This window comes from Antechinus flavipes, chromosome 1 (assembly GCF_016432865.1).
Source record: "Antechinus flavipes isolate AdamAnt ecotype Samford, QLD, Australia chromosome 1, AdamAnt_v2, whole genome shotgun sequence".
NCBI classification, from domain to species: domain Eukaryota; kingdom Metazoa; phylum Chordata; class Mammalia; order Dasyuromorphia; family Dasyuridae; genus Antechinus; species Antechinus flavipes.
In genome coordinates this window covers 500,760,922-500,783,483 of record NC_067398.1, presented here as the reverse complement: position 1 = coordinate 500,783,483, position 22,562 = coordinate 500,760,922, and the positions used below count along the sequence as shown (strand labels likewise).

The following is a 22,562-nucleotide window of genomic DNA, read 5'->3' as shown; positions in this document are numbered from 1 at the left end:
CCTTATAAATAAATTTGAAAAATATTGACATGAAAATCTTTAAAATAATTTATTTATCCTTTTATATTTACATTAGTAATAATAGCCTACATACAGTCTGACTTAAAATAATCATTCTAGGTAAAAATTAGGTGCTAAAAAATGAGGAAGAGTGAAAAAAAAATGATATCCAATAACCGATACCAACTTTTTTACTGACAACTACTGCATATTGACACTAACATATTATAACATTTGTTAAATATTGAGAAAGATTGGTAAAGCATAGCTGTACTTGTTAATGGATTATTAGCTTTACAAAATAGAAAAAAATAAATAGGTATATGCAACATCTAACATCAAATGGTACCAGTTATTATTATGTAATATGTACATATGTTATGTATAAATATTTAATTATATATACACTCTGAACATGTAAACTGATATTCCACATGGAGGAAATTTGAAGACTTTGTGAGAAAAATGCCAATAGGCAAAGTACTGGCAAGCTGTAGCATAAAATCTGAACATCTTCTGTTGTATTTAAGAATGAATCAAATAGAGCACGAATGACTCTAATCTAAGATTAAACACAGCTAAATACAAGAAACTACTCTATCCTTGTGTTGTCACAAAAACTAAACAATTTAGGGAAAAACTTTGTTGTTCTTCAGTCTAATTATATCCAACTACTTATTTTCCGCAGTACACAAACTTAAAGTTTCTAAGATAGAAATTAAGTTCCTTCGAGGCAGAACTCTTGAATCCCTAGTGCAGAGCACTAGAATTTAAGGTATGTCTATGGAATTGAAATAGATTATCATTTGTGGTGACTCTTACTCTGTATGAAGCACTCAGGGTGATTTAATTAAAGTCCTTTTTATTTAACTAGTTTTAGCTATCAAGGTAGATTTAGTCATTAGGATGGCTTTTTAGGTTAAAACTAAATTATCTCCTTCTGTTCCCAAGATATTATCAGCTACACAGCAAAAGACAACTCTGCTCACACTTAAAAAACTCTATCACCAATAATGCTGCAAACATCAATATCATAGAGTGGGAAGCATAAATACAGAACAGGATATTGGACTAATTTGCAGTTTATTCATGAACCCGTTCTTCATAGTAAGGAGCTTCAAGATATTTCAAGTTTTATTTGATATCTAGATAAATTTGAAGGTACAAATACAAACACAAAGAAAGAAAAAGAATGGCTTAAGGAATATAAGAACCATTCTTCTCCATCATTAACATGTATAATCCAGAACAGATATTGAAGAACTTAATACTAAATATTAAATTAATGACTCCATCTTAGTACAAAATGATTGGGACAACAATTTTAAGACAAAACTACTCTACCTTAAATTACCTTTGGACTCTTCCAACTATCAGTTGGATACTGATTTATCAAGTTGATACCTGCTGACCAAATTCTAATAATACTAAAATGAACTTATATAACATCACATTGTATTATTATTATATATATGTAATATAATATAATATAAATAATATTACTACAAAATGAACTGTTGCATACAAGTAAATATTTTAAATTACTGAGGTTATGACTGATCAACTTTTGAGAGCAATGTTAATGATCTGAGGTAAAAATTCCTCAAAAATATACTATACATCTATTATTTTAGTTTAATATTGAAGGGTTACTGAGGTCTATTTGTCTTTATATACTTCAATAAATGCCTAAAAATTGAGGCCATTTCAGTTCTTGCGTGCTTTTGATGGGTTTTTCTTCTCTTTCACAGGTGGCTATTATAACTGGTATCAGTCACAATCAGCTCACAGCTTTTGCCCTTTTATAATGCTGCAAGTTGGAAAAACCACTTAGCTAAGTTTAAAAACCACATAAGCTAACTTTATTAGAACTGTGCCTAAAATAAAAATTATTCAATTATACACACCCATTACCCATATACCTTTTAAAATCTCGACTAGGGTTTCTCCTATGATAAAATGAATTTTGTGCATCAAACTATACAATGTCTTTTTTTTGGATAGTCAGGTTTTTTTCATTCCTAAACATGTTGGCTCTTTGCTTTTCTGAACAAGATAATTAAGATTAGCAAATAAATTATTTCTGAATAAAGGATTACTATAGCTATCATATTAAGTTTCCCCAAAACCCCACTTTTACCAAGTCAAACATAATGCTTTTTAAATTATCTGCTAGTTTTAGACTGCATACATCTAAGAATGGATAATCGAGTCACCAAACTATCATAACACTAAACTGTTCTTTCAGAAAATGATACTCTCTTAGTCTAAAAATCTCATACACTCTTTTCAACATATCTTAACATAAAGCCAAGTATAATTATCTTATGATAAATTTGTAAAATGCAAACATTACCACAATATTGAGGCACAGGTCTTTGACTAAGGTCCTATTGGCAATGGGTGGAACATTAGAAACAGCCGGGGTAGAAGGTAGACATTCAGGAATTAACTTGATTGGTTCATTAGGTATGACATCAACTAAAATCTTAGAAAAGGAAAACAATCTGATTAACAATGTGCTCACTTCATGTATACATGCTAGAGTTAACAAATGAAATGATAGTTTATAACAATTTTTTGACATTCTAACATTTCTTCAATTAAAATATTTTTTAAAAAACACTAAGAAATAAATGTCTTGACACCAAAACATCAAAAAAATTACATTCTAAAAACTAACAATGTCTTTAATGTATTAAGACTAGTGATTCTAAAATTTATATTTCTAAAGTTCCATAATAAGAGAAAATGAAAAGTTTAAGATATTTAGAAGGTAACGTAATCTTTTGACATTTTGAATTACTTACAATATAGAAAATAAACCAAAATGTTATCCAAAAGATTATTAGTTGGTTCTTTATTAACCAGAATTTTTTTAAAAAAATTGTTACACACAGTATTTTTATATGCAGAGTTTTATATATTCTAGATGCTTAACAAATACTGGTTAAAATTCATGATGCCGAATTCCATGATTCTAATGTGCCTTATGAGTCAAAGGAAATCAAATGTACAGGACATAATAAAATATATTTTATCATTTCCTAAACTTAAGAATATTTTAGACTGATAATATACATAAAATATGCAAGGTAAGAATCAGAATGTCAAGTTAATCCCAAAATTTCTGTCTTCAAGCTACACATTACATTGTACTATGTAAAAGCTAAAGACAAACCTGGTCACTATTGAGAACAGTAGATTTGTCAACCATAAAGGCAAACTGGATGCAGTAACTGCCCACTTTGTTTGGAATCACTTTATCCCTTAATTAAAAAGATAAAAATATTTCAAAGTTAAATAAGAGAGAAACTTAAAATTTGTGTTTCTTTTTCTAAAATCCATAAAAGGGAATTGAGTAAAAGTATAACTTTAACTTTAGTTAATATGTCTTCATTCTCAAAATGTTCCCTCTCCCATTTTTCTTGGATAAAAATCTATTTTAGAAGGGAAATACTCCTGTTCAGGTTGTAGAAAAACACAAAAATTAGGGTGAATAATTTTGAGAAATTAAAAAATTCTTCCTATAATTTAAAATTCTGCCAGTATATTTTTGTGAAATAAATGAAATCCCTGAATATCCTAACAAACATTTGTACTTTTCAAGTCATGGGATTTATTTGATCTTTCTTATTTTGTTTCTCATCTTTTCTCCAGGTTTACATTTTAGAACTCATGAATAAAAATTAAAAAAAAAAAAAAGTCAATTTAAACATCAACTACTATTCTTTTTTGTAATGTACTAACAACTTTAACAAATTCTACTTTATAAAAATATGTTTCCAGGGAAAGGAAAACAAGCTCAGGCTTCCAACCACTAGTATGCACTTTTTCCTACTCTATTAATTTTTTAGGTTCTTTTCTCTTTCACGCTCTTTCACCCTACTTTATCTCATCAACTTCTATCAATTTAATGATCATTTTACACTGGTGATTCCCAAATCCTAAATATGCAAATCTAGACTGTCTGCTAAATTAGTTATTCATTTTAAAATGCCTCTTGGATCTTTACAACAAGATAACCTACAGGTGTTATCAAACTTATCTTTTCTTAGTAACTCTTCTTCTCTCCTTTAAACTTTCCCATTATTGTTGAGTATACCAATTTCCTTCCAGTCCATCATCCATGCTTCACAACATCATTGTGTTCTGACTTCTTACTTTAAAGCATCCCTCATATTCAATCTGCTACCAATCTTACTTTTCTCCATTCATACAGCAGCAATCTTAATTTAGGCTCCTATCACCTCTCAATTTAGAATACAATAAAAGCTTTCTAACTGGTCTCCCTGCCTAAAGACTTCCCAATCCAATACAACCCAAATTTACTTGTCAAAGCAATTTTTCCAAATTATATTATTGATCAAGTCGCATTCCCCACCCATAGTGCTTACAACATCAAATACTGACTCCTATGGCATTTAAATAATCTCTTCATAAATTGGCTCTTCCCTTCCTCTCTAGATTATTTCTGGCTCCCTCTTCTCCTCACACACTCCTTGACAACAATATTTCATTCCCTGCCCCTACCTATGCTTTTGCATTGTCTCCCAATCATAGAATGCTTGAGATGCCACCTCTACCCCTGCCTATCTCTATCTTGATTTAACTCAAACCCCACCTTCTGTATGTCTTTCCTGATCCTCTACCTGGCTAATACCTTGCTCCTTTAGATTTTCTTCATTTATTATTATTATTTTTTTACAACTTCTATGTAGCTAGATATTTAATGTATCCTCATTCAAATGTATGCCCTTTGATGGCATAGATCTTATTGGGATTTCTTTTTAACACCAGTTTAGTTAAGCTAAGCATAGTGCCTGGCACATGGAAAGTATTTAATAAACAACAGCTGCTTTAGAACAATTTTTAGAATTCTCTATAATAATATAGAAGTTAATCTTTTTTTCTGTATGTAAGACAGTTATGAACACTAATCAAGTACAGATCACTGTACCTCCCATATTTAAATTTTTTTTCCTTTTGCTCTTTCTTCATTGTAAAGAACTGAAAATAAAATTATATGGAAACCAACAATTCCTAAACTTGCTGTCATGGAATATTTTCCATGGGTGGGAAAAATATTTTCAAAACAAACAATTTGTAACATTTATTCACTAACAAATTATAAAAATAAATGAGAAATACCTGAAATAAAAGAAGCCCTCTTCCTTGTCATTATCCTTTATTTTACTACAATTAAATGTTTCTACCTGAGGAGAAAAACAAAAATTTCAAATGCTATAGCTAATATTAAAAATTTAAATGAAGACAATTTAAATAATGCCACTAAGGATACTCTATGTAAAGTATAATTTTGAACAATACTACTTAGCAAAAATGTATTTTTTAAAACCAATGGAACAATGATTAGATTAAATAAAGTAACTTTATACAAAGAAATATGCAACTTTAACTTCTGTGTAACTAGATTGACAGGATTTAAAGAATAATAATTTATAACCTAATGTTTTCCATTTTAATACATAGTATGATGACTGAAAAACCTGCACAAGGCAAATATATTTCTTCTCCAATTCAAGAAGTTAAAACAGTGACCCTTTCTGAAATGGCTACAAGTTGAAGGTTGCTTATGATCAAAACAAAATATAAATTAATAGAAAAATGGCTAGAAATAAATAACAAGTAACTATTGAGATGGCCATTAGGACTGGACCAAATTTGCTCTATAACATGATCAACTCATTAAAAGATATGAATCACCGGGAAGAAGTAAAAACCTATTTTCTTGAATTATTCTCCCCAGAATACAGCAACTACCATATTACCTCTCCCTACAAAGTCAGGAGATTTCACAGAAGCTACTCTTCCAAGTGGTGGCATTAATCAAATATATAAATGGATACCATTGTTAAAAATTAAATACCCAAATATTTCAGCTGTCTTTATTTTAGAAATATCAAGAAAGTATAATTAGGTTAATATTTCTAAATGCCTTCTTAATATTTAAGTAGCATTTTATAGTGACTTACATTGGCTGGTTGTCGGCTTCCACTGCCTGTGAGTTTCCACATTTTCATAGAAATCCTTGTGGGATTAATATTCTTAATGACACTCTCATCTTCAGAAATAACACTAACCATGAAATCTGTCAGAGCAAACAAAATTATTTCTATTTTTCTTAATGTAATCATGCAACTAATCTTTTTTCCCTACAATTCATCAATATTGAGGGAGAAAAGTGATTGGCAAGTTATAAACTTTCCAATAAGCACATGTTTAGCTTTTAAAATTATAGCTAATTAAATGATATATGTAAAGTACAGGCAATAAAACATATATACATTTTGTATCAGTTCATGTAAGTTTTCCTGAGTTTTTCAGAAATTATCTAATTCATCATTTCTAACAGCACAATAGTATTTCATCACAATCATAACATTAACTTGTTTATCCACTCCAAATTGATGGAAGTCCCTTCACTTTCCAATTTTATGTTACCATAAAAAGAGATTCAATAAATATATTTGCGTGAGTCTTTTTCTTATTTCTTTAATCTCCCGGGGGAGTTATTTATTTATGCATACCCTGGTAGGGGATTATTGCTGAGTCAAGAGTATGCAATTTTATGGTCCACATTATTCTTTGGAAGAAACAATTACAGCTCCACCAAAAGCGTATTAGTATACCTATTTTTTCCATAGCCCCTCTAATATTTGAAACCACTCTTCAGCTCAAGATAGGATGGAGGGACTTCAAGAAAGAGCAGTCTCATTAGGTGAAAGGGGTGTTCAGAGCAGCTAAGACAGTGTCCAGGAAAACCAGCAAGAGGGTTTTAATTACAGCACATCAGCACCTGAGACTCTCAATCTTAACTCAGTAAAACAAGTTGTGGGGCAGCCTCCAAACCCAACTCAGAGGAATCCTGGAAACCAGGCAACAAGTGGGACTAAGTCAGGCTCCCCTAGCATTGTGAGCTAGATGCCAAACACAAGGGACCCTGTGCTCAAATCTAGGCTCAGAATTACACAAGAAGCTTGGGATAGCGCCCTCTTGTGCTCGAGGAGCAGGGGTCAACTTCAAAAGTCATAAAACAGGAAAAAGAAAAAATGAACAAGAAACAGAAAAGAACCTTAACCACAGAAAGGTATTCTGGTGACAGAAAAGATCAAAACAACAACTCAGAAGAGGACAAAATGCCTACATGTGAAACCTCAAAGAGTGATATGAATTAGTCTCAAGTGCAAAGACGCTTCTTGGAAGTGCTCAAAGGATTTTAAAAACCAAATAAGAAAGAAGAAAAACAGAGAAAACAAGAGGTTTGCAAGATATAGTCAACAGCTTGGAAAAGAAAAACCATTACTTAAAAAATACAACTGGTCAAATGCAAAAAAACAAAACCAATTAAACAAAAAAACCCACTGAAGAAAACACCACGTTTAAAAGTAGAATTAATCAAATGGAAAAGATAACAAAGGCTAACTGAAGAAAATAATACATTAAAAACTAGAACTGAGCAAATGGAAGCTAATGACTTTGAGATATCAAGAATCAATGAAATTTAAAAGAATGAAAAAAGAGAAGAAAATATAAAACACCTTATTGGAAAAACACCTGACTTGGATCTTTATCCAGCACAGATAATTTAAAAATTATTGCACTATCTGCAGGCCACAACCAAAAAGAGTTTGTATAACATTCTTAAAAGATACCATCAAGATAAACTGTCCTGATACACTAGAATTAAAGTCATTCAAAGAATACATCAATCGCCTCCTGAAAGAGATCCCACAAGGAAAACTCCAAAAAATACTATTTCAAAACTCCAGAACTATAATCTCAAAGAAAAAATATTGGAGGCTGCCAGGAAAAAAAAAATTCAAATATCAAAATACTACAGTTAGGAATACACATGATTCAGCAACTTCTACTAAATAAAGTATCAGACTCTGGAATACCATATTTAGGAAGGCAAAAGATTGTAAATGACAAACCACTCCAACATCTTTTTTTCAAAGAAGGTCACAAAGAGTCGGATATAACTTAAAAGAACTGTACAATAAAATCTTAATCCTATATTTGATTTTTAGGATTTTCATTTGGCACATAATTGGAATTACAAATTTTTTCTTTTTCTAGATTTTAGTTCCATGCCTCGTCCATTTATCTGTTCTTTCTATTCTACTGATCTATGCATTTAGAGATAAAACTTAAAGTACTTTAAGTACTGCTTTGCCTGAATACCACAAATCTAGGTAAGAATTCATTGCCATTAATGAAATTATTGCTTGTACAGTTTCTTCTTTGATTCACTCATTCTTTTAGGACTGGACTGTTTTCAAAATATTTTTAATCTGTATTTCACAGGCCTTTATTGAATGTAATTTTTGTTCAATTATGGTCTGCTTTTCTGTATGTTTGTAATATTTCTATGCACTAAAACAAGGTCAATTTTTGTAGTGTATTAAGAGCTGAGAAACATATATTCCTTTCTATTTCCATTCAACATACTCCAGAGACCTATAATAATGAAATTAAAAAATTTTTACCATTCTCCTTACCATCTTTTTTATTTTGAGGTTAGAATTACCAAACTCTGAGAGGAATAAATTGAGGTACTCCACTATACTTTTGTCTATATTCTCCAGCTTAATTTTCCCTTCAAGATTTATACATCATTAGTGTGTGTGTGCGTGCGCGTGTGTGTGTGTTGCTTTATGTTCTATGGTCTTTTTTTCTTAAGCAAAATGTCCTTTGCTTTGTTATTTTTGATTTGTCTAAGATCATGATTGCTACCCCTGTCTTTTTCATTTCAGCTGAAGCATAACAGATTCAAGGCTCATATTTTAAATCTATGTAGGTTTTTCTATTTCAAACAAGTCTCTTGTAAACATAATGTTGAACTCTGGTTTCTAATGGATTCTGTTATCCTCTTTTATTTTAGGGTAAGAATTAACATTCAGTTATGATTGGATTCTATACCTTTTTCTCCCTGTCCTTTTCCTTGAAAGTCTTCTTTACTTCTAATAACTCCCTTCCTTAATCTGTCCTCCATAATTACTCCTAGACCCTCCCCCTTCTAATTCCCAGATAGCCAAGATGATTAGCTATATTCAACATATATTCTTTCCTCCTTTCCCTTTGTAGTAAAAACTCTCCATTGCACATTACATAATTTTCACCTATTAGCCTTTCCCTTCCCCCTTCTTCCAATGCATCCAGTTCTGACGCTTCCATTCTTTTTTTGTGATCATCCCAACAAGGCATTCTATGCATTCTAGGTAGGCTATTTCTAACTCTCCCAGAATGATAATGTACTTACGGATCACATGTAGCATCTTCCCACATGAAAATGAAACAGCTAACCTTGTTAAATTATGAGTTCTCACTCATGTTTACCTTTCTATGCTTGAATCTTTTGTTCAAATGCAAATTTTCTATTCAGTTCTAGTTTTTTCATCAGGAATGCTTGAAAGACTACTATTTCATTAAATATTTATTTTGTCCCAGCAGGATTATACTTACATTGATAGGTAGATTATTCTTGCCCATAATAGTTTATGTTATACATTCCTCTTTGGTAATAAGCTGCTAAATCTTGCATGATCATGATTGTGGATTCAAATTATTTCTTCCTGTTTATATTTTCTCTTTGATTTGAGAAAACACTGGATTTTAGCTATAATAATTCTAGGTTTGGGGATTTCATTCAGAAGATGAATGGTGGATAATATCAATTTCTATTTTGCCCTCTGGCTCTAAGAGATCTATACAGTGTTCCTTTATAACTTCCTGAACTATACTGGTTAGGGTTTGGGGGTTTTTGGTGGGGTTTGTTTATTTTTAAACATGGCTTTCAGGTAATCCAATGGTTCTTCAATTATCTCTCCTCAATTTATTTTCCAGGGTCAGGAGTTTTTCCTATGAAACATTTCATGTTTTCTATTTTCTGTGCCTTTTTAAACTTTATTTTATAGTTCCTTAATATCTCATGGAGTCATTAGTTTCCACATGCACAATTCTTATATTTAAAGAGTTATTTTCTTCAAGAAGTTTTGTATCTCATTATTTGGCTAATTTTTTTAAATGTTTATTTAAAACTAAAGACAAAATAGAAACAAAAAAAAGACAAAAGGAACATATGTAACAAATTTCCATTTCAAGAAAGCACATATAATAGAAGAGATCATATACACAACTGTCATCTTATTGCTGCTTTTTTGTAGTTCTGTTCTCTGTATTTCTCCCTCCCCCCCTTTTATCTCCTCACAACTTCCAGGCAAGCTACAGCTAAGCATGGATATATTTCTCCATACATATACACAGACCTATTAGCAAATACACACATAGACAAACACCTAAAATAATATTAATATGACTGACATGATGTAGATTTCTCACTTGATTAATATCATTCTTCCTCTGTATTTCATTCATATAGAATAATTACTAATTTAAAATATTCCTAGTCAGTTTTGCTTGAGTCAGATCATACTCAGTACTTTGCCAATCTTCCTTTTAAACTAGCCAGTTACTGATGTCAATCTGAAACATACATTTCCATTAAAAAACAAATTATTTGTCCTTGTTGAGTCCCTTGAAATTAATCTTTAAGCTATAATTAAAAAAAAAAAAAGTATGCTCATTTACCTAAATGCCATTTCTTCCCAATTAGATACTGTTAAACTATGTACCATTCTAAGCACCGTGAAAACACAGTGAATTCTGAATATATGTTTGCAGAATAAAAACTGAAAAAAAAATTAATCTTTGATGTTGGCACTTGTATGATAACTTTTTTACTGAATACAGGTTTAATTGAGACAAAGTCCTGAAAATCTGCAAGCTCATTGAAAGTCCATTTTTTTCATTCAATTTTATATTAAGTTTTGCTGAATATGCAATTTTTGGCCACAGGCCTAGTTCTTTAGACTGCTCACATACATTAGTCCAGTACCTGTGTTTTTTTAAGGTAGCTGTTTGATAAATTCTGCACACATCTAAATATAGCTCCAGCATATTTGAATTGGTTTTTGGGGTGGCTGTTTGTTTCTTGCTATTTTTCTCTTTGATCTGAAGGTTTCAAAATTTGCAATACTATTGTTGTTTTCTTTGAGGTGATTAATGGATTTTTTCTATTCCTACTTATCCCTAGTGTTCTATAAACTTCAGGACAATGTTCTTTGATTATTTCTTGTATTGTGTCAAGATTCCTTTTTGGGGGATAGTTCAATTATTCTTATATTTTCTCTTTTTGATCTGTTCTCCAGATTGCTTAATTTTTTCCAGAGGTTTCATATTCTCTTTCATGTTCTCATTCTTTATGTTTAGTTTTGATATTTCTTGGTGTCGCATACCTTCACTGGCTTTCCTTTGCCCAAGGATGCCAGCTAGTCCCAGCGTTCCTCACTTCCTGGAGGTGTTTATATTTCACACCATCAAACTCTGGTTTTATGGTCTGTCTTTTTGAGTCTTCTTTGCTTGTCTCAGGAAGATCCCTGTTTTGCCCCAGTCTTAATTATTTTTCACTAATCTATGTTTGTTCTGATACACAATTTTGCTTTGTTTGTGGGAGAAATCTGGAGAGGTTGGGATTTTCTGACCTGCACTGCTATCTTCCCAGAATTCTCTAAAATTTTGATTTTTTTAAGCAATTATTTTCAATATTTTTGCGCCTCTTTTGCCATACTGGATTTTTTTTTTTTTTTTGGCTGAGGCAATTAGGGTTAAGCGACTTGCTCAGGGTCACACAGCTAGGAGGTGTTAAGCGTCTGAGTCCAAATTTGAACTCAGGTCCACCTGACTTCAGGGCTAGTGTTCCATCCACTGCGCCACCTACAGCCCCTTTTTGCTATACTATTAATTCTTTTTTCATGAATGTCTTACATATCTTTTGTCTTCCCAATCCTTTCATGATTTTTAAAAATCATTCCTTTGCTACTCCCACCCTCCAACTTTTGAAAGAATTCTTTTGAGCTTTACTTATAGATGTTTTCAGGTCACTGTCTTCTGAATCTGTGTGTTGGGCTTCCCTTGTACCACAACAACTTTTTATATGGTCAGGTTTTTTTTTTTTTCCTTCATTCACTCTACTTCTTAACTTTGCACTTTATGTTAGAGTTGGTCTCTGTTCAACCCTGGGCAGTATGACTGGCCTGAATATGATCTATTATGTATGTCCTGTTCTCACAGTTCATTCTGGTAGTTTGTAGATTTTCGGTGTTTCCAAAGTGGTATGATCCAGAGAGATATCAGGTCACTGACTACTCTGATCAGTATTCTGCCCTACTTTGACTAGAACTGTTCCTCTCTACTTTGGACTTAGGATTTAAAAAAAGGCAACAGGGCTGTCAAATGCATGCTTGTTTTGTACTAAGTATTACTACAGGAGTCCTTTGGAATGTCTCTCTGTAGGTACCAGTGGCTTCCCACAGTGTAAGTACTGCAACTTTCTTGGCTCTCTTGTTCTGTGGTCTGGTTGGGGGAGAGAGGGAGAAGGAGACAGACAGAAACAGAAAGAAGGAAGCGAGATCACTTTGATGCAATCCAACATAGATGGCAAAAAATACTGGAGTCAGGAAGACTTGAGTGTAAATATAGTTTTCTCACTTATTAGTTATGTAACTAAGTTAATCTCATTCTGCCTCAGTTTCCTCAAATATAAAATATGGATAATAATAGCACCTATTTCACAGGGTTATTCTGAAGATATTAATAGAGTACTTAGGACACTGCCTGGCATATACAAGGCATTTAATAAATGTATACTATACTTTCATCCTGCCTTTTAATAACTATTAATGGGATGTGTTAATAATTATGGATTCAAAGGCAAAAGAAAGGCCTTGTTCTCAAAGAGTTCACACTGAAGGAGTAACATACAAATAAATACATAAAAACCATGTTCAGCATTTTTTCATTAGATCTTCACAAGAACCCTTCATCACCTAGTAACCTAGCTAATGAAAACAAAAGATCATTTAAATACTATAATAAAGCACTGGACGAATTTAACAAAACTACCATTAAGATACCTTGTCTTATGATTTTAAAAATTCTTTTATTTCATCAACATAAATGCTTCTCCCCAACTTCCTTCCTCACACCCCTTCCCTCCAACCTTAAAAATCCAAGTCACAGGAAGCACCTTGCTTAACCATATATGATTTAGCTTGTGAGTTATTTCATGTTGATAAGTGGCATTCTTTGTGGCTGTGGTAACTGTCTTGTGAATTCTTCATATTCACTCTCCCACCTGGCACATGGGTACTTAATTTACATGATGCTTCTTCACTGGTATCCATATTCAACATATTATCTACTATGTCCATATCTTTGCAAAAGCTAAATCCTAATTTATAGAATAATATATCATTCCCTCTCATTTCCACCACTTAAAATCCCTAGCTTCCTTAAACTTCATAACTGAGCACATCTATCAACTTCTATGGGAAAGCCTACCTTAAGTATTTATTTAGTTTTTACTCCCCCCTCTCCAATTTTAACATGTATACTTTACCTGTTCACATGTTATATTCTTTTGATGCAATATGAAGTCCTTGAAAATAAATATTTTCATTTTCATACATATGCTATTACTGCCTAGGAAAGTGCCACTTATATGACAGGGGCTTAATAAATGAGAGATGGATTGGATTAGTACTGGTAATAGGAAACAAGATATATGCTAACTCATACTCTTGACCCAATGTGTTGTAAAAGTAGGGAGATGTTGGTAAAGAGAGGGCAAGAGGAAAAGAAAAGGGATGCGGGAATGATACAAGGGAAGGTGTGAGAAGAAATAATTCAATGTTGGATTGTGGCCACAATGCAAATTCTGTGGAAAAAATTAAATAGAAAAAAAAAAGTAAGAAAATCTAGTTGTTTGCCCTTCATTCTCGAAGAGGACAGCAGGAAAGGTAATTCATGACTTTGCAAAATTACCCCCCCTCCTTTCACTTTTTTTTTCAGGATATAGACAAGATATAAATAAGGGCAATTGGAAATGGCCCCCATGCAGTGGGAGACCTTGGCCTTTTTAAGCTAAGATCTTTCCCAGATCTCATTTTGACTGAAGAAATGCCCTTTCAGCGAGTAAAGCTAGGTAAGAAATTAGGCAAAAAACGGCTTCTTCTATCAAATTAAAAAAAAAAAAATGAAAATCAGCCTGGGAAAGGAAGATCTTCAGGGTTTCTGGTGAAATATAGAAATAGTTGCTATTTACATTCACTCTGGACCCAATAGCAATTGTTTCTGTATTTGACCAGAAACCTATTGTTGACCAATTAATGAGAGCCAGAATGATTTGGGTTTAAGGCAGAATCATCAAAAAAGAAATCTAGTCCATAAACCCCAAGGCATTCTGAAAGCCAGTAAGAAAATCAGAGGTTCAGACTAGGCACTGACCCACACTTAACACCATACACCAAGATAAGGTCAAAATGGGTTCATGACCTAGGCATAAAGAATGAGATTATAAATAAATTGGAAGGGCATAGAATAGTTTACCTCAGACCTGTGGAAGAGGAAGGAATTTATGACCAAAGAAGAACTAGAGATCATTACTGATTACAAAATAGAAATTTTTAATTATATCAAATTAAAAAGTTTTTGTACAAACAAAACTAATACAGATAAGATTAGAAGGGAAGCAATAAACTGGGAAAACATTTTTACAGTTAAAGGTCTCATTTCCAAAATATATAGAGAATTGACTCTAATTTATAAGAAATCAAGCCATTCTCCAATTGATAAATGGTCAAAGGATATGAACAGACAATTCTCAGATGAAATTGAAACTATTTATAGACATATGAAAATATGCTTCAAGTCATTATTAATCAGAGAAATGCAAATTAAGACAACTCTGAGATACCATTACACACCTGTCAGATTGGTTAGAATGACAGAGAAAGATAATGCGGAATGTTGGAGGGGATGTGGGAAAACTGGGACACTGATACATTGTTGGTGGAATTGTGAACACATTCAGCCATTCTGGAGAACAATTTGGAACTATGCTCAAAAAGTTACCAAACTGTGTATACCCTTTGATCCAGCAGTGCTACTACTGGGCTTATACCCCAAAGAGATACTAAAGAAGGGAAAGGGACCTGTAGTGGCTAGAAGCTGGAAAATGAATGGATGCCCATCAATTGGAGAATGGTTGAGCAAATTGTGGTATATGAATGTTATGGAATATTATTGTTCTGTAAGAAATGATGAATACAGAATGAATACAGAGAGGATTGGCGAGACTTACATGAACTGATGCTAAGTGAAATGAGCAGAACCAGGAGACCATTATATACCTCAACAATGATACTGTATAAGGATGTATTCTGATGGAAATGGATTTCTTCGACAAAGATTTAACTCAGTTTCAACTGATCAAGGATGACAGAAACAGCTACACCCAAAGAAAGAACACTGGGAAATGAATGTAAACTGTTTGCATTTTGGTTTTTCTTCCCGGGTTATTTTTACCTTCTGAATCCAATTCTTCCTGTGCAACAAGAGAACTGTTCAGTTCTGCACACATATATTGTATCTAGGATATACTGTGACATATTTAACATGTATAGGACTGCTTGCCATCTGGGGGAGGGGATGGAGGGAGGGAGAGGGAAAAGTCGGAACAGAAGTGAGTGCAAGGGATAATGTTGTAAAAAATTACCCAGGCATGGGTTTTGTCAATAAAAATTTATAATTAATAAAAAAAGTAAAAAATAAAAGAAAATCAGAGGTTTGGGTAGCTAGATGGATAGAGAACCAGAGTTCAAATTTGAACTAAGACACTCAACACTTCCTGGTTGTATGACTCTGAGCAAGTCACTTAATCCCAATTGCCTTAGCCATAAAAAAAAAAAAAAAAAAAAGTAAAGAAAGAAAAAGAAAAGAAAAAAAATAAAATTAGAGTTTTACAAATATATTTCAAAAAGTAGGAGTTGTAATTAAAATTTCTAAAATACCATAAAAGGTTATAATGGAAGGTTTTGGTTCTCTTATGAAACTTCCAACTTGTCATTTATTTAGGGTTATGAAAAGTAATCAGAAGACAAGGTTGAATTTATATATGAACTTTTCTCCTTGTTATCATAATATACAGATTATCAAATCTCTAAGATTAAAAAAAAACAATTAAAAACTGTGAAGTCACATTTCAACTTTAAATCAATTTCATTTAAAAATTAAATTAATGGATACTCATTTGAAAAAGCAGTAGTAAGTCTAATTTATTATTATAAATGTAAATAAGAGATATATAAATTGATAAGTCTTGAAGTAAGGAAAATTTGTATTCAATTCCTGGCCATCATGTGTTAGCTGTATGATGCTGAATAAATCCCTCAAGCTCTCAGGCAACCAGGATTATAAGAGGTAAAAAAGATACTTAATTTTAACCAACGGGATTTCTTTTATGTATAAATATTTTGAAAAAATATTTTAATGTAAACAAAATATAATCCTCAAGTGCTTTTAAAAGCAAAGAGGATAGGCTATAATTCTTCCCATTCTCAAGCAAAATACCAGTGAATAAATCAGTATCAATAACACACATCAGAAAAAAAGAGAAAAATTGGGAACATATGGCTTCACAAAGTAAATAAATTTGACAGGAAATCTGTCAGATTCTAAATCTTAATGCTTTCTTCTTTTGATTCTATGGAAAATGCTGCCGTGAATACAATATATTTGAAACAATATACCCCAAAGATACAAGGATAAGTTAAACAATTATATTTCTAGATATCTTACATTCTCCTTAACATTTCTGTCATCAACAAAGTCTTTGCCCTCAGAAGTTTATCTAACCAAAAAAATGAAGAAATGTCTACAAATGATATGGGAGGCATGTATGGTTGCCAAATAGAATTTTACATATAGGAATAAAATTACTCAATAAGGAAAGATTAGCATCTAGTATACACCAAACCAGAGAGAAACAAAGAAAAAAAGGAAAATAATTTCTGATCTCAAGGAGAGGACAGTCAAATCAACATGTTCATAAATTATCAGTAGTTGGGGGTGTTAGAATCCTAGTGTTAACTCAATGGAACTGATACAATGCTTATTGGTTCACACCTCAGAGGGAATCCTTACAAAATGATAAGTCAGTTGCCTAATTTAGCATGGTACTTAGCAAATCCTCTAACTCACTAATGTATTTAAGTACTCATTGGAGTTCACACTTTTGGGAAATTCACAAATCAGTCTTCAGTATGAGATTCACAAGTTAGAAACTATAATCCCATTCTCGGAGGAGGAGTCAACCTTTTACACCAAGCATAAAAAGAGCTTCAGTGACTCAGTCAGAGTTCAGAACATTGCCAGGAGTCGGAGAGGAGCATTCTGGGAGATACAGAAACCCACAAGCCCACTCTCAGGGGCGAAATCTGCATTTTTGATTTCCTTCACAGGCTAACTGTACACTATTTCAAAGTCTGACTCTTTTTATACAGCAAAATAACTGTTTGGAAATATATACATATACTGTCTTTAACATATGCTTTAACATATATATTAACATATATTGGTCAACCTGCCATCTTGGGGGAGGAGTAAGGGGAAGGAGGGAAAAAGTTGGAACAAAAGGATTGCAACTGTCAATGCTAAAAAATTACCTATGCATATATCCTGTAAATAAAAAGAATAAAATAAAAATTCAAGCATTTTATAAATAAAAATATGGAGACTTACCAGTAAAAATATCCCCTGCTGAAAAAGAAACATCTTTATCGTATTTAACATTCAGACGCACTGGCTTTTCAGGATCTGGTAGAACCATTAGCCTAATTATAGGTCCTTCTAAAGAATTCTTGTTATAAGTAGCTTTAATCTGTATAGTATGTTCTCCCCTTTAAAAAAAATTGAATTATATTAGTTATTATACAAAAATTATGTAATTACATAAACAAATTCCATTAGGGAACTTAATGATTTGCATTTCTAATATTTTAGAGGTTGTCATATATCATGAAATAGTAATAATCAAACCAGTTATCCCTTAGGGGGATGACACAGGAAAGGAAAAAAAAAATCTTTAACATGTATGTTTATATATAGGATTATTTTTGTGAAGTATACCAAAATGGAGGACAGAACAGAGTGTAAAGAATATAAATAACCTCCCTTAGCATAGTTTGTACCAAAGGACTATATTGTTCTTCCTCCAAGCACTTATGTTCTAATGCCAAGAATCAAAGTGTAGTATGAAGGGCTCATTTACTGAACCAACTCCCAAGAAAAGTGGAGCTGTGTAATTTTGCTAATTTTCAAAACAATTTGGTACTTACCTAGGGGCAGAAACACTAAAAACTCCCAAATTAGCCCTGCCATTGTCATCAGTTTTATGTTGCTGATTTGAAGGGCTGAGCTGTAAAGAAAATAAGTAAGTATTACCAAAAACTAAATCAAACAAAAACCCCCCCAAATTACTCTAAAAAAAACTTTTTGTTTTTAATCAACAATTTTATTACAATTGAATCAAAAATTACTTTTCCATTAATGCCTACTAAACAAATATTTATGTAATTATTTATGTGTATATGTATGTATTATGTATTTCTATACACAGTTGATATGATTAATACACCTCAGTATTATCCCAGGCTACCACTGATTTGACTCCACATTTCTTCACTAGTAAATATAACCCTAGACTCAACCCAGTTTAATTCTGCTCAAGAATCTGTGGCTCTTGTAATCTCCTTCCTTGACAAACCCCAGTGCTAGATGGCTCCCATTATCCATTTCCTCTTTTCTGATTTACTGTTAAAAAGAACAGGAAGGACTCACAAAACCCTATTATACACATATACATATATATTCAATTACAATATATTATATAGTATATTTAATAATTTAAATAATATATTTATATATATTAATATATATATATAGTATATATAGTATATATATATACTATATATAGTATATATATATACTATAATAATATAAATATATTATTTACTTGCCTCTCACTATAGCAAAGAAATCTTTTTAGTCCTCCTTATTTTATTTTAAAATGTTTTTCTATTTAGTTTTATAGGAACTATTTCAAAGTTCTCCAGACCTTACTAAACCTTCTGAGCTAAGGACTTCACTTTAAATTACACAGATGAAATGGAAATTTTTCCATATAAAACTTTGATATTTTATTCCTTTATTCTATTAATAAATTGTACTCCAATCTTTGAAAAGACAGCCTTTCTCCTAAGATGAAACTATCACAATATATTCTTCTCCAGTCCCAATACAAAACCAGAATTACTGTCTCCCTAATCTTATATCATCTCTCCCTATGTATCAGTTCTTTCTATTCTTCCTTCAAATATACCTAGATGCCCTCCTATTTCAAATTTTAAAATTCAAATGTCAAAATATGCTCTACCTAGATTATTTAAAAAAAAAAACAAAACCCTATCAAAGTATCACCTGTCTACTCCAACAAAATTTTTGGCCTCCAATTCTCTTCTCTCATTCACCTGTGAACCCTTTGCAATCTTGGCCCCCAACTTCAAGGCTTAAAGTGAAACTGTGCTCTAAAATCATCAATGATCCCCTAAAATATTTGAGGGCCTTACATCAAATCTCATTCTTTTTGAATATCAATGTAATTGATTCTCATCCTTCTGGTCTTTTTCATGGACTTTCATGACATGGTTATCTAGTGATTCTCAGGCTCATTTGCTGGATCATCATCTACATCATGTTCCTACACTATAAGTATAACTAAGGCTATCTAGGCCCCATTCTTTTCCCTCTTTATATCACATGGAAACCACATAGATTTAATCACTATGCCAGTGACTTATAGGTCTATATATTCCACCCTAGTCTATCTCCTGAGCTCCAATCCTACATTATCAAATACTTTGTGATGCTTTCAAATTCATTATAGGGAACCACCTAAAATTCAACATGTTTAAAATAAAAATTGATTCCTTTTTTTCCAAAGTGTGTCTCTGTACCCAACTAATCTATAGTTATCAAGTCATCACTATCCTTTCAGTCACCCAGATTGTTCACAGACTAGCTATAAAACCTTTAAATTCTCCCATGGATTACTGTAAACCTCATTCACCCTATCTATCCAAATAATACCACACTATTTCTACCTCCACAATATTTCTTCCATCCATCTCTGATAATCACTGGTCTGGAATATGTTTATGGTCTCCTAATTGGTCTTCTATCTTGAATTTTTCCACTTCTTCAATCCATTCTCTCCTGCCAGCTAGAAAGATGATTTTCCTAATTTACATGTCTGATCATCTCACTTACCTCCCTCAATGATCATCAGCGACAATCTATTATTATTAGCAACACATATAAACTCTCTGATTAAGTTCAAAGTGTTTCACAAAGTGGAACTAACTTTTTTTAAAGTTTTATTTTATTATTATCCCTTTTGTATGCAACTTTATGATCTAGCAAAAATCAGCCTTCTTACTATTTCTCAAGCACAATACTCCTTTCCGATTTCCATGCCTTTCATTGATCATTCTGCAGACACAGAAACACTCATCCTTCTCACCTTTGCCTTTTTGGATATGAGAAATACTTCAAAACACAGCTCAAATATGATCTTCTACATAAAGTCTTTACTGAATATATCTCCAAAATTACTTCCCAGTTATATCATTTGTTCTATAGTCTCTTCCTCTCATAAAAGATCCTTTAAAGGGAAGGATTGTTTCATTATTTCATTTTTTAATCCTAAGAACCCCCAAATTAAGTGGGCTTTTAATAAATGATTACTGATTCACTTATTCATCTAGTCCAGAGACACATTGCAAAAACTGTATTTTTTCTTATAATATATTTGACAAGTAGGCAGGTATCATCCAAAAACATACTTCTAGTAATAGGAATTATATAAAAATCATTACCATTCTAGATAGTTTGTTCTATACTAGATCAGATCTAATACAATCACATACCTTAAACAAAATTGTATTCACTCATGTAGGGAAATGTTAAGTTTAGAATTTCTTAGAAAACCAGAAGGCTGGTGATTATCGATTATCTTGTTAGTGTTTTGAAGTGTATAATGTCTAATGAATAGGCTAAAAACCTTTACTAGAGCAAGAAAAACTGCCTTTTCATTTGTCTTGAGTGTAGGAATTTAATATAGTACAATGGAAAGCATATTGTATTGGGAGATGAAATACCTATGTTCTAGTTATCAATATACCACTGACATACAATATATTCAAGCGCGAGTCACTTCATAATCTAGATGCCAATTTTCATATGTGTAAAAAGAGGACTAAACCAAAATGCTGAACTCCAATAAAAATCCAAGTTCCCTTACATTAATTTCTGTAATGTCTCTGGATGTAAGAATTACTGTATTATATGCTCAACTGCATAAAAAGATCAAGTCTGTTTACTTTAAAATCTTACAGATAATATATTCAATTCAGTTAATTAAATAAATGCCTTGTTTAGAGTAATATGCCAAGGTTCAGGGAAAGACACAACATTTATGCAAAAAAGGTCTCTGGTCTATGGAAACTTAAATCTTCTGTGGATATAAACAAAACAACTTATACATGCAAAGAAATATAAGCAGAAATTTAGATGAGAGAAAGGGGAAAATATTCAAGATAAGGAATTATGTGAGGAAAGTATATTGAAAGCAATATAAAGGTGAGTTGTAAGAAAAAGAGAACAACCTATGTAGGAAATAAAATGGTCCAGTTTAGCTGGTATAGAATAGAGAGAAGTCAAAAGAAACGAGCTTAAGCTGGCAAAGTAAAAACAGCATATCGAGGAACCTGCCTTCATTCCTTTGCCCAGATAATGCAATAATGCCAATAAATCAGTACATCTACTCTCCAACAGTTATCCCTGATTTTTGTTCCATAACTACCCTACCTTCATTTCTTCATTTTAAGAGAAACAAAATTTCTCTTATATCTTTTGATTACATTGCTTATTCATAATTCCTTCTTTGAAATATATTTCAGTCTATTCGCAAGCACCCAATTTTTTTTTTTACTACTTCTATCTAAAAAACCCCTTATCTATATCTTTCCCAGATTCAAGCTTTTCTGCAAGCTTTAAAGTGAGTAACTCCCCAACATTTTACTTAAAATCATTTTTCCATTTCTCTCCTCTTCCCCTATCAATCTTGGGAATTCCTGTTTTCAGCAACCTAAGCATACAATTCTCAGATTTCATTCTATGTAGTCTGTATATATCTCCAGAACTCTAGATTCAAATATTCAGAAAAATTTTAAGCCGAGATTAAGCCCATTATCACTCTATATGTGTGACTATATATGTGACTAAGGTATTATCATTCCTCTCTCAATCTATCAAGTCTGTAACCCCGAGATTATTTTCATCGCAACCTCATATTCACTCATAATATATATGACTAAGAGGTCATATCAGTTCTATTTTTGCAACATCTTTCAATATCTTCCTTTCTATTGCCATTGCTACTGCCATAATAAAGAACCTGTAACTTATATTGTAGGACTCCCCATTTTAATCCTTTCCCCTTAACCAATTCATTCTTCATATTACTGAGAGAAAAATCTTTCTTACTCATGGACTTAATCATATCAGTTCTCTGCTAGAAA

At 32.0% G+C, this 22,562-nt stretch overlaps 1 protein-coding gene across 3 annotated transcripts in view; it reads right to left on the bottom strand.

The window, feature by feature from the left end:
• SMCHD1 (structural maintenance of chromosomes flexible hinge domain containing 1) overlaps nt 1-22,562 on the bottom strand; it is a 259,470-nt gene that overhangs the window by 133,360 nt on the left and 103,548 nt on the right. For all 3 annotated transcript variants that reach the window (XM_051970385.1, XM_051970387.1, XM_051970386.1), the window contains exons 31-36: nt 18,261-18,340; nt 17,665-17,822; nt 5,997-6,112; nt 5,152-5,216; nt 3,182-3,269; nt 2,357-2,488 (exon numbers count right to left, since the gene is read on the bottom strand). In XM_051970385.1, coding sequence (XP_051826345.1) covers nt 2,357-2,488; nt 3,182-3,269; nt 5,152-5,216; nt 5,997-6,112; nt 17,665-17,822; nt 18,261-18,340 — 639 coding nt within the window. The remainder of the gene's footprint in view (nt 1-2,356; nt 2,489-3,181; nt 3,270-5,151; nt 5,217-5,996; nt 6,113-17,664; nt 17,823-18,260; nt 18,341-22,562) is intronic.